The sequence below is a fragment of the Passer domesticus genome, chromosome 5, assembly GCF_036417665.1.
Source record: "Passer domesticus isolate bPasDom1 chromosome 5, bPasDom1.hap1, whole genome shotgun sequence".
Classification (NCBI taxonomy): domain Eukaryota; kingdom Metazoa; phylum Chordata; class Aves; order Passeriformes; family Passeridae; genus Passer; species Passer domesticus.
Genome location: NC_087478.1, coordinates 38,551,288 through 38,564,231, shown reverse-complemented (window position 1 = coordinate 38,564,231; position 12,944 = coordinate 38,551,288). Strand labels below are relative to the sequence as shown.

Genomic DNA, 12,944 nt, shown 5'->3' with positions numbered 1-12,944 from the left:
CAGGCCGCAGTTACCCAACCAAGCATCACTCCTGCCACACAGAAAACAAAATATTCAGCAATTGCCTTATTCCTGATGCTCCATTCTGCATGACAAGAAGATGAAAGAATCCTCAAAGTTTTGGCTAAGAAAGTTAATCCAGGTATGAACTCAAGTACAAGAAGTATAAGAAGAACTAGAGAAATATAGAAAATTAAGAGGAACATGGGGAATGAGATATAGTAAAAATGAAAATAGCTAAAAAGCTAGTGGGAAAGAAAAGCAGCATACAGTTGTCAAGGAAGAAAAAAGGATTTCTGATGCACTAAGGGCATAAGGAAAGAAGCCAGAAAGCAAGAGGAGTGCACTACAAATCATTAGGAGTATCGCAGCAATGGCATTCTAGTACCTGAGGAGCCAACCATGAAAAATGGCAAAATTGGAAAGAGATCACTGTAGAAAATGGGAGAGATGCACAACATTTGTATAATGGTGCTACCACTTAGGATAAGAAATGTCAGGATGCACCCCAGAGATAAAAGGCACTAGAAGGCAAAGGCAGACAGCTGCTCAGAGTGTCTCTTAAAAACTAATGAGAAATTTCAAAATATAGCGAGGCTGAGGACTCCATGAATAGTACATTTGCAGTGAAAATGACAGCAGTCCAAGTAAGGATAAATGTCAGTTTATCATCTGATTCAAAAATTATAATCGGGCTAAGATTCCCAGTGTCCAACTTGATGCCACTTTAAGACTGTTTTAATTCAATTTCTTTAACTACAGAAAATTAAATTACTCTTCTTTTATCACATATAATTGGTATTAGTCCCAAAAATGCAGAATTAATAAAATCTTTTTTTTCTAAGACATCATATATTTGCAATATTTTAGGGTGATACTTCTAAGAAAAGCGTGAATAGCAACTATGATTCTTGCCACTTGGGCACAAGACAGACAAACAGAATTAACAAGGTATCTCATAGTGATGCACCCCCTTCTGTGTCCCATCCCCTTTAAAACTGAATCCCATGATGGGTCTATAGACAACAAATGCTCAAATTTTAGCAAGACAATCCATTTCATAAGCAAAGGCAATAAAGAAACTATCCAAGAATAAATGAAAATGGAAGTGAGGATCATATAAGAAAAAATCCTCAAACAACAAACTACTCTCCAAAACCAAAACTCTTTTATAGTCCTATAGTGAATAAGTAAACAGTAAAATACAAATGTAAATATACCTGTCACTCCTTCACTGTCTCCTTTCAGTGCTTCAAGCACATCTTCTAATGGGGTGCACACTCCAAGGTTGGACAAAGAATAATACTTAGCAGCCAGGGCAAACAAATGTACATTGATAAGCTTCTCAGAGTTTTCACAAAATGCACTGGAAAAGATGTCATCATCTGCACACAAAAGAAAAGGAAAATATTATCGTAAGCGGTGCTTAACAGCTCTCTAATACTGCTGACAGAGAACTACAGGTAATAAATACTTAGTATCACATACAACTGGCCGTTTATCTTGCTTCCCTAAGTGGGAAAACTCATTATTTTTCTTCAGCTGTATTCCCCCTCCAGAACCGAGGTCAAATTTTGCTCTTAGTTGAACCAGTGTAAATGTGACAAAATATGTTGTTTCAGCAGACCTACTTCAGTATAATTGACAAGCTAATTCAGTCAACATTATCACCTCTCTTCTGTTTACAGCCTTGCTCATTACACATGTCCCAGTCAGCCCAACCCGCCAATATATGCTGCTACATTTTTGTAAAGGAATGCAGCTGCTCAGTATATTAAATGTTTGGATTCACAGTCACTCAATTCACGTACTTTCCAAGCTGCTTTGTGACTGATGAATACTGGGAGAATTAAATTCATTTTTATTTCCAATCAGGTGTAGGCCAAAGTTAGATTCCAATGTGTATTTTGTTAGAGTCACGATGAAATACTTCATTTTGATATTGCTTAGTACTGAGTTTCATCAATGTACATCTATTTTTAAGTGAAACATATTAGTATGAATAATTTATTAATTCCAAGATTGTTTTGAATTGTCTAATTCCTCTCTATTTTACCAAAAACTATTTGTGAATTCTACATAGTTTGCTAATAATTTTTATATATTTGTAATTATTTTCAATATACAATAGGCAACCAGTCCAGCAATCAGACCGCTACATAAATTTGGAAAAAGTCTCCTGGTTTGTCTTTTGTGTCTTAGGTAGGTTTTGAGGAAGTACATACCCAGCACAGTGGCTTTCCTGAATCTGGCATGACAATGGATACAGTTCTAATGTTCTTAATTTCCTTGCAAGACCTCAATTAAAGGTCATGCATATATTACAGTCCATTGAAAACAGTCCCAAACCATGTTAATTTTCATGATATGACACTACAAAGGCACAAGCACAGCAAACAAATTTTGCATCTAAGAAAGCATAAATATTGTCTAAGCTATGACTAGCATTAACATATTTTCATTGTCTGCACAGCACTTCTTACTCCTCTCTGCTACAATACCTAAAAAAAGCCACATTGCTCCATAAACAACTTCCTTGTCTTAACAACATTTTAGTTAGCATAGTCATGAAGGGTAAGATTGTAACAGGGTATTAGAGAGGAGAAATAAAGACTGAAGCTTTCAGGAAGAAGGGGTAACTGTGCTTTGCAATGCCTCTTCTGTAAGATTTATTACAGAAAGGTAAGCAAACAGATGTGCTTTCACTTTTTCAGCAGCTGATATAAAATATAATTACTGTTCTTACAAATCTCACTTTAATGAAATCCAGTGCAGCAATGCCCATATTCTATAATATTCCTTAACTTGGTTATTTGGTGGAAGAACATGATAAAACTAGTAGAACCTCATACAAGATCACCCTTAGTAACACTCCCACCAAACTTAAATCGTTGTCCCAGCTTGACAATTAAAAAACAGGAACTAACTGCATTAAGGCATCTGAAGCCTAACTTCAAGTTACAGAAAGACAGTTGGTGAACTTTACATTATTTATGAATATTAAAAATGTTAGATTTTTGGACACGTTTCTACTCTGGATGCCCACAAGAGGAAATCTAGCTTGTCTTTAAACCAGTCAATCTATGTATTTGCAAACAAACCTTGAGAGGAAAGAAAGGTATGCCCCAAAGTTGGAATCACAGTACAAACAGCAATTTACAGTAAAATATGAAAATACTTAAACACAGATTTGTCTGTACCTGTGTCCAATTTACAGCAATGATGTGATAAACAAAATGCAATACTGTCAGCTTTTTCATGTATTCAAACCAGTTTCTGAACCTACAAAGGGATCTTACATTTTTCTGCAGGGTACAAGTGAAAGCAAGGGTTCCATCCTTCACATGGTCATTATAAGAAAATTACTTTGAACAAGGAAGAGTAATTTCTGTTTATGTTGGGTTTCAAGATCTTTAATGGTCATTTTCTGATCCCTAATGTTATTGAGTTGCACTAATGCATTCAGATAAGCTGTGATACTACATTTCTCTCTCTGTCTCTCCTAATTTTAATACAGGCTAGCAGTGCATTAATTTGTAAATGTAAGCAGATGTTTGCAGGTATCTTCACTGAAAAAGTCATATTCTACTACAAAGTATTTTTCATCATATAACTGGATGGACTGATACCATACAGTCAAATGAGTAAGCCATGAACCAACAAACCAATGCCCACTCCACTACAGAGCATTCTGTTAAACAGCATACCAGAATTTGAAAGTCAGAAAAAAGGGGCAATTCTTCCTTTTTAAATTTTCATTAGCAGAAACAATTTCTGCAGAAACCAAAGAAGAAATATTGTATTTTAGCCACAGCATGAAGGCTTCATACTCTTCAAAAGACGTGCTTAATTTTAGACATAAATTGTCTTTTTGTTACAGTAATTTCTCCATCAGATTCTGTAACATGCATGTTGAATGCAGATTATTAAATTATTATCTGATTTTGAATTCTACAAAACAATACTATGCCCTCCTGATTCTCATGCTACTCCACAGGCCATCACTTCGGTGTTTGAATCATGGACTTTCCCATAGAAACAGGTTAGATCAGAATAATTTTCCTTTACTGATTGCATCTGATAATTAGTTTTGTTCCAGCCTCTAATTACATTCAATTTTATGTCCTGCTGCTCTAAATCAGTTCTGACTCTGACATTACCTGTCAAGAGCATTAAGCCTGTCCTCGCTGCTTCCCAACACTTTTGCTGGCTGACCAGACCACTGTCTTGTTTCCATCTGGCTCTCAAAGGTAATTCATAATCCAGTGTCTTTTCCATGCACAAATAAACTCTGAGGGATCTTTCCCAAACAACTCAACCCTTCAAAAATTAGTCTTACAGTTAATATTTTGAGGTCCTCAGATCCAAGAGAGACACGTTGCTAGTGATGTAGCAATTCACAGCTCTTCAATCTCTTTCTGAGTCCAAATCATTATCTTAGCTTGTCTTCTACGCCAAAAAGCACATGCTACTTTCTGTGGAGCCTTCTCTTACACTCCACACACTTTCCTGCCTCGAGTGCCATTTAACGTAGGATTTCAGAGCTAATGCAATGTGACAGCTATCTACACTCCATATGCTTTGGCACGACACTGCCTTTTCTCAGCTAAGTGCTTTGTCAGAGATTTCACCTTGGATTTGAAAATGATCTCTCTACTTGGGCTCAGTCCCCCCAAACACCACAGCTTTCAGATGCTTTATCTTCATTTCTGTGCCCTGCCTGAAGGAGCATTACTGGTACGCTTCCCTCCTACTTGGACTGCAGCACTTTCAGCAACACAGCAGCCCCGCTGGCTTCCTCTTAGATACGTGAAAATTACTAAAAATATGAAGTGTTTCTTAAACAGATCTCGTCAGAAATAAAGCAGCTGCTTTCCCAGCAGCGCCAGACACGCTGACTCTTACAGACACAGCGGAAAGCGGTGTTTCAGCCTCTTCCAGCTGCCCTCCGCATCTCCAGTTCCACACTCTTTGACATCTTTCCACTCGTGGAGGTTTCTTGTATGTTTTGTTTGATTTGGGTTTTTTTGTCATTTTAATTGTGTTCTTCAGGGGTCAGTGAGAGTGAAGGAATCTGACAGTTCGGAGTTTCGCTTCCAAACGGACAGGATGAAACAGACGGCGGGAGAGCACCGCACTACCGCGACCCCGGCGGCGGAAGGCACTCCCACCCGGCCGCGCTCCCTGCGAAGCGGGGCGGGTCCGAACGCGTCCCGCTGTCCCGTCCTATCCTGTCCCGCTGTCCCGTCCTGTCCTGTCCCGCTGTCCTGTCCTGTCCTGTCCCGCTGTCCCGTCCCGGCCCGGCCCCGCGCCCCCCGGCCCCACTCACCGCACGGCGCCGCCGCCGCGCCCGAGCCCGCCGCCAGGGGGCGCGCCAGCGGCCCGGCCGCGCGCAGCGCCTCGAGCACGGCGTCGGGGCGCGGCGCCACGAGCCGCTGCCAGAGCCCGCGCGTGAAGAACTCCACCGTGTGCGCGCGGCACAGCGGCAGCGCGCGCCGCACGAACCGCGCCGCGCGCCCCAGCGCCCGCGCCGCCGCCGCCGGGGGCGTCTGCGCCGGGAGCGCGCGCGGCGGCCGCGACATGGCCCCGCGCGCGGCCCGTCGGCGCCGCGGCGCACCTCGGTTACGTCATCTCTGTGCGCGGCGTCGGAAGCGCGATGGCGGCTGCGAGGCGCGATGGGCCCGGGCCGGCGGCGGCCCGCGGGCCCGGCCGAAAGCGGCGGTGGAGGCCCGTCCTGCTGCGCAGCGTTGTCGGCAGCGTCCAGGAGGGTGAGTCGGGGCCGCCGCTGGGCCTGACGGGGCGCCGAAGGAGGCCCGACTCCCCGGCCCAGCTGCGAGCCGGCCCGACCCGAGCGTCCTGGCTGGGGCCGGGCCCGGCGCGGGGTTTGGGCTGGCGGAGCCCGCAGCGAGCCCCGCCTCGCCCCCGCTGCTCGTGGCCGTGGACTCGGGGCTGGGGGCTGCGGGGGTGGCCTGTGTGACCTGGAGCTCCCCGGGACTCGGGATTGCAGCCCCTGGGCCGCGTGGCGATGGTTTTCGGGTTTAGGACTCGCTTTGAGTTTCATCCGTAGAAAAGCGTCCATTTAAAAAGCAGCATGTTTGAGGAGAGGTTTAGATTATTGATAGGCAGTTATACAGATGTAAAAATGAATAGGGAAAAAAGCATGGGCTTCAGCTGAAGTGGCAGCTTTGGAGGAAGAATAAAAGGAAAAGTTTGAACTAATTTGACTTCTGTTTTGAAACTGTTTTGTTAGTGAATATTATTAAAGTCAGTAGATCTTAAGACTAATGCAGCTAAAAAAATAAGGCTTTTGGAAAAAAGCATCTTCGACTTTGATAAGTTTTCTTTAATGGTCGAGGCTGAAACATCCAATGTCTGAGCTTTCCTTTAAGCAGAAATGATTCTATGATGTAGCTGTGGAAAAGCTCTTCCTGGACATGTGTAAGGAAAAAGTAGTAGCAATAAATACTGTTTAGGTGAAAAGACATAGTGGATCATTAATGGAGACTGATAGGATGTTTTAGTGACTTTTCCCTGTCCCAGCTGCTGCACACTTCTGCTGCCAGAGTTATTAGCAGTGTTTCTTGAGACTGCCTTTAGGAGCTGATTTTAGAATCTATTTTCATGTTGCTGTAGAAGCTGTCAAAAGTAGGAGTGAAGTGAAATGGTAACACATCTTTTCACGGGATTCAAAAAACACTGGCAGTGGTGAGTGGGCATTAAGTGTTTGCAGTGCTCTCCTGGGGGTTTGGGCAGCAATTTCCAGTCAATCTGTGCAAGCTGCAGTAGGGAACAACCTAATCATAGTGGTTCTTTCCTTGAACTTATGGCTGTCCCTGTTGAAATTGCCACACGTAGTGGCTTTTTTCAGTTTGGGAAGAAAACAGATGAAGGGGTCCTGACAAGAGTTGAGTGGTTTGGTGCTGTTGTAGTGCAGGTGTGCTGAGCTGCCTTCTTCTTGTGCTTTCAGGACGAGGATTTGCCTTTCGGAGGAAACAAAAGATTGAACGGCAGTACAGGAAATTACTGAAAAGGAGAAGCCAAGTGCATTCCCAACAGGAGGATCAGTTTACAGATACCTACCCAGAGCACTTGAAACATCTTTACCTTGCAGAGGAAGAGAAGCTCAAGAAGAGGCGCAGGACTCCAGATGATTCGGTGTCAGCAGAAGAAAAACTTCCTCAAGCAGCAGAGTAAGTTTTACAGCATGTCTTTAAAAAAAGTAGTTCTTTCCATCACTAAAGAAATATTTTATGTCTTAACAGCTTGCATGAACTTTAGTGTGGTGATTTCCTTTACTAAAAATGCTCCTATGTCTTAAATATTTTTTCTTGCTTGCTAGAAAAATAAATGGCAGTATAATGGTTTTGTACTTGAGACAGTGAGGTGTCACTGCACAGTATTGCCACCAGATGGAGATGAGAATAAAGGAAAAATTTTCTGGTTTTTTTTCCATAAGAGAGTGGTATTTCTAAATGAACATTCTCATCTCTCTGCAGTTACTTCCATGTGTTGGAACTAGAAAAAGAAAATGCAGCTCTAAACTAGCATGTTCAGGCTTTCTAACTCTGAGCAGCTTGAATTATGGGGAAAACTCTTTTAGGCAGTCTTTAAGCGTAGGGAAACATCATCCATGTGAAGATACAGCAGATAAGGTCTATGCATTACTTACAGTTGTGTGCATTCTGGTCTTTGGTACATTTGGCATTGAAGAAGTTTAGTTTGTTAATGTTTTCTTGCTGACTGCTCCTGTATGGCCTGGCATGGTGTTGGTATCAGGTAAGAGTGGTTCACACAATCCATTCAGTGTAGAAGGATGAGTGTTCTGAAACCTGTGTTTGTAGTTGACTTCACTGACAGAAGCAGTGGAAGACTGCTGTGATTCTGCAGTGGCTGTGGTGTCTATGTTCGTGTCTGCTTGATGATACTCAGTGCCTCAAAAACGTGTACTTTTCCTCCAGGTCAGCTGGGACTCGAGAGAAGTTTAAAAATAAAACATCCAATCAGAAGGCAAAAGAAGAGTATGAGAAAATAAAGGCTGAGCATGCTAGAAAGAAAGAGGTAAATCTTAAACACAGTTCTCTCTTGATTTTAAACAAAATCTAGATTAATACAATTTCCACCTCTCAGTCCTCCATCTGAACCCGGGGAAGACCATAGGACGTATTGGAACTCCCTCTTTCAGTCTTTTTAACTCGACAGTGGTATTCAGGCACCCAGGCATTCAGAAGATCATTCTCTTTGTTCTTAATATTTTTATCTTGCTGTTGCCCATAGCAGGATTTCATTATGTCAGTTGGTACATGAAGAAAAGCTTAGAGCTTGATCTGCATACCCCAGTGGATTATATTAGACCTCTTAAATTTTGTAGAAGGGGAAGTAATAGCAATATAATCATCTTGTGATGAAAAATTAAATACCCATCCTGTTTCTTATGGCATTATCATAATGCAGTCTTCATTTTACTTTCTTATGTACTTTGACCAACAATGAAACAATTAAATTTAATAGTATCCACAGTCAAAATTTTTTGTCATTCCCTTCATTTGAGTTTAATTTTAATTATTTTATTGGAATTATTACAGGACATATTGTAATATCATCGTTGTCGATCAGCTCACTTGAATTATTAATTTGAGAGGTCCTTATTTAAGTAGTTTTTTTCTCTCCCAGGACATTGTTCCTTGTACTATAGAATGGCACGCAGTGTAGCCTTGTAGATGATGTGTAACTTCCTGGTGGCATACTAAATTTCAGTAGCTACTGTATAAATATTAAACATATAGCTGTATAAAACATACTATTTTTTCTGTTCAGCTATATTTAGTTTTACACAAGCTGATCTGTGATTTTGGTGAGTTACATGGTTATTCAGCTGATGGCTGTTTTGTTCACGTATCAGCTACAGATTGTATCAAAAGAAATTAATGTTATAACCAGCTTATGTAGAGAAGATGGGAACAAGCAGAACCCCAGCAAGACTGCAGGGACTTCTCTTTGAGTAGCACATAGGAGTTGCCTGAGTGCAGATGTTGGCATTTTTAGTTTTCTTAAAGACAATTAGGCAAAACAGGAGCTAAGTGCCCCAATAACGGTAATCACTTAGGTGGAGCATGATGAAAAAGTATGTACTTCATTGTCATGTGTTTTAGCAAACACTGGATTTGCTATTATTTGTCTTGGGAAGAGAGATTAGCCTAAAGACACAATTTTGGCCTCCTCAATGGCCTTTTTTGGCCTAAAAAAAGCTAGTATTTAGTAAAGATAAGAAAAAATATGAATGTAAGTAGCAACTGTCTAAGTAAGATGAATGTTCTTGCTTTGAAGTAAGTGTTTGGTTGGTAGCTTAACTAGATTTTGTGTACAAGAATATGCTGAACAACAGAAAAATTATTAGATACAAAGTGAATTACAGGTAAGTTAAAGCTGATGCTGGTCTGTTTTTTAAAAAAGGAGGAATAAATTGTTTGAGTCATTATGGTAAAAGAAGTCAAGGATTCTGAATGGAGAGAGGTTATCTCTGCCTATTTTTGCATATGCATGTTTATTTGATTGTTTGAGGTTTTTTTTTCCTGAGGCCTCTTAGATTTCTGTTTAGAAATCTTTCCTTGAATTATATCCTGTAAATTTTATATCTGAGAGCAATTCTTACTAGTTTTTGTACATCACTGAAGCCATCTATGCTGTAAAAAATAAAAATATGATCCATATATTATCATCTCATCAGGCATTCTGCAGAAATGCTTGCCTATGTGATCAGCATGGCACTGCATTTCAAAGAATAAACTAAGAGAAGAAATGAACTGAAGCAGTCTTTCAGTCTGATTTATGATGTCTTGCATATTTTGTGATATAATTGAAGTAAGCGTGGTTATCTGGCTTGTGGATGTTTGCCCAAATTACTGAGTAAAATTACAACACTGGAGAAGGGGGTATGAGATGTTGGATAAAATCTGAATGTAACATTGTGGTGATTATCTATAAAGTGTTTATAGTCCATCCATATATAGTTCATGCTCCATTAGTAGTCTGGTTGCATGTGTGTTTTGTGGTTAGTTTTACAGGTAAATATTCGATTAGGGTTTGTGGTTTCATCCCATCTCTCTTAGAAGTAAAGACGGAGTCTGTGTTGCTTTAAAGAGAACAGGTCACTAGTAGTTTGGTCTGGATTAATTCCCCCTAGGTAATGCTGTTCTAGTGTCACAAACCTGCCCAATACATGGTCCAGATACATCCCATATCCTGACAGCCTGTCCCATGCAGAGGTGTCCAGTATCATAGCACATCTGGATTGGCAAGATATTCACGTGGGAACTGCTGCATCACCTTTTTCTTTCTTGCACTCAAGAGGAGAAAGTGGGGAATTTTTTGCCAGTTTGTCATTTAAGCAGAGTAGTCAAGGAGCACATTTCACAGAGAGGAAGTAGTATACATTGCAGCAGCAAGCCTTATTGTAGGATGCTCTGCTGAAGAAAGCTTGGTTCCTCTCTTGAAGCTTGAGGCTGTATAATTTGTTCTGATTGCAGTATGTGCTGAAAGAACATCCTGATTCAGCTTTAGAGAAATGGTGTTTCTATTGGCAGTACAATACCTAATTGCCAGTACCTATACAAAAATGAACTTTATTGCTTATAAATAGCTTCACAGTCACAGAGGGTTTGTAATTGTTTCATAATCTTACATTTGTATTTAATTTCAGGAAGCAGAAAAAAGAAAACAACAAAGAGAAGAAGCTCAACGTTTGTACAAGAAAAAGAAAATGGAAGCTTTTAAAATACTGAGTAAGAAGACAAAGAAAGGACAGCCAAATCTAAATTTACAAGTAGAATTTCTTCTTCAGAAAATACAGCAAAATACATAACCCCTGCATATATTTAAGTTAGCTGTGGATATTTTATTAAATTATGTTTAATAAATAATGTCTTTTCGCTTCCATATTACTTTTGTTATTGCCTTTATTTATCTTGTCAGTCCAGTAATGACAAATTCATCCTGAAAATATGTACGCTATGCTGAGAGTGAAAGGGATTTGGTACCTTGAAAATAAATGGTCTGTATTTCTAAACTTAAATTCTATTACCTGTGTGACATCTTGAATTCAAAATTATTGGCTGTAGCACCATCTGACCACGAATGTAATACTTCCTGCAGCTGTGACTACTAAAATTGCACTCACTTGGGAGGATTAAAATTATGTATGCGACGTGTTTGATATCTCAAGAACTGCCAGTTCTAGGAGCATGCTTTGTGCTCTCGGATAGGTTGGGCATATGAAAACAAAGTACATACACTATACTTGGATGGCTATTATTTCTCATTCTCCACAAAGAATAAGACTTGACAAGGTCCAGAAGTGGTTCAGATGTAAAGACCTTGGTAAAATAAGTGTTGTCCCATCCGTAAAGCTGCTTTTGTAACTTGTAACATGTGACTTGCTCTACCTTTTGTGTATAGCTTTGTCATGAAATTTGTTTTCTTCTATGTAGCTTTTAATTAATAGCAATTTGGATCAATATTTTCAAGTCTGGATTTATGTATTTTCCCGAAAAGAGAGGTCCCTACATTTGTGTCTTTTTTAATATCTTGCCATCAACCCAGTTGAGCAAACACAACATTTGTCAGTTGAGAAACTATAGTTGAGGATCCTACTTTGTAGATATAATTTGCACACCCATATCTTCACATACTTACCTGTAACAGACAGACAACAGAGAGAACAAGAGGACACAGTCAAGCTGCGCCAAGGGAGATACAGGCTAGACTTAAGGAGGAAGTTTTTCACAGAAAGAGTGGTCAAATACTGGAATCATCTGCCCAGGGAGGTGGTAGAGTCACCATCTCTGAATGTGTTTAAAAAAAGACTGGATGTGGCACTTGGTGCCTTGACCTAGTTGTGGTGTTAGAACATGGGTTGGACTCGATGATCTTAAAGGTCCCTTCCAACCTAGAAATTCTGTGATTCTGTAAACACTGGTCTGATTTTCAGATAATATCTTAGGATTATCACTTTTTATTTTAAAATTGTTTCTTCTTGTCCAGGTGGTAATGATTACTGTTGTCAATGTTATTTTAAAACCAATCTTATATATATAGATAAAATATTGTGGTAATTTCACCTGCTGAATGTTCAAGTGTATGAGCTGCTGCTCCTCGATCCATACAGTAATCTGCTCTGAAGGCACTGGAGGTAGGCTGATAAATTGCCTTTGCACTAGGAGCAATAAATCATGCCAAAACTTACAAACGTTTTGTATTTAACAAATATTTTCTTTGGGAGTGCAAAAAGGGTACAAAAAGCAGTTACAACATACACAGGAAAACCTTCCACTTCTGCATCATACTTTGTATTAGAGCAAGTTGTCCAATTTTCACTGCATGAGTGGGGGCAGGCAGCTCTTCCAGCCCACACCCCCACTTGCTGTATCTGTTCAGAAGAAGCACTCCTAGGAATGGGCTGCACCTTGAGTCAATGGAACTTAAGCACATTTTTGATGTTAATCACATAAAGAGAAACAAAAAGGAAAAATAAAAAGCTACCTCATTGTTCTTCTGATGTAACCTAAGGCTTAATTTCTGGCAGAGCAGTTTTCTTTTTTTCTTTTTTTTCCTTCCTTTTCTTTTTCTTTTTTTACAAGAAGAACCAGAAGAGGATCTGAGGAACTACAGGTTTCACAGTTTGGCCTCGATGCCAGGGAAGGTCATGGAGCAGATCACCCTGACTGCTGTCACACATCAGGTGCAGAACAACCAAGAGATAAGGCCCAGCCAGCATGGGAGTATGAGAAGCAGGTGCTGCTTGACCAGCCTAATCTCACTCTGTTAAGGTGATGTGCTTAGTGGATAAGGGAAAAAGTGTGGATGTTAAGTACCTCAACTTTAGCAAGACCTTTCACACTTTCAGGTGGGGCCTTGTGCTCTAAGACTGCCTGAAAGGAGGCTGTAGCCAG

General features: G+C 40.5%; 2 protein-coding genes across 4 annotated transcripts in view; one reads left to right on the top strand and one right to left on the bottom strand.

The window, feature by feature from the left end:
• Nucleotides 1-5,597, bottom strand: part of METTL25 (methyltransferase like 25) — a 69,237-nt gene extending 63,640 nt beyond the window's left edge. For all 3 annotated transcript variants that reach the window (XM_064419635.1, XM_064419634.1, XM_064419636.1), the window contains exons 1-2: nucleotides 5,330-5,597; nucleotides 1,221-1,385 (exon numbers count right to left, since the gene is read on the bottom strand). In XM_064419635.1, the coding sequence (XP_064275705.1) occupies nucleotides 1,221-1,385; nucleotides 5,330-5,582 (418 nt within the window). In that variant the 5' untranslated portion in view covers nucleotides 5,583-5,597. The remainder of the gene's footprint in view (nucleotides 1-1,220; nucleotides 1,386-5,329) is intronic.
• Nucleotides 5,598-5,610: 13 nt separating this feature from the next.
• On the top strand, nucleotides 5,611-11,068 carry CCDC59 (coiled-coil domain containing 59). The gene is made up of 4 exons (XM_064419637.1): nucleotides 5,611-5,768; nucleotides 6,968-7,190; nucleotides 7,959-8,058; nucleotides 10,697-11,068. The coding sequence occupies exons 1-4, from the start codon at nucleotides 5,657-5,659 to the stop codon at nucleotides 10,856-10,858; spliced, it is 597 nt and encodes a 198-aa protein (XP_064275707.1). The 5' UTR covers nucleotides 5,611-5,656; the 3' UTR covers nucleotides 10,859-11,068.
• The last annotated feature ends 1,876 nt before the right edge of the window (nucleotides 11,069-12,944 follow it).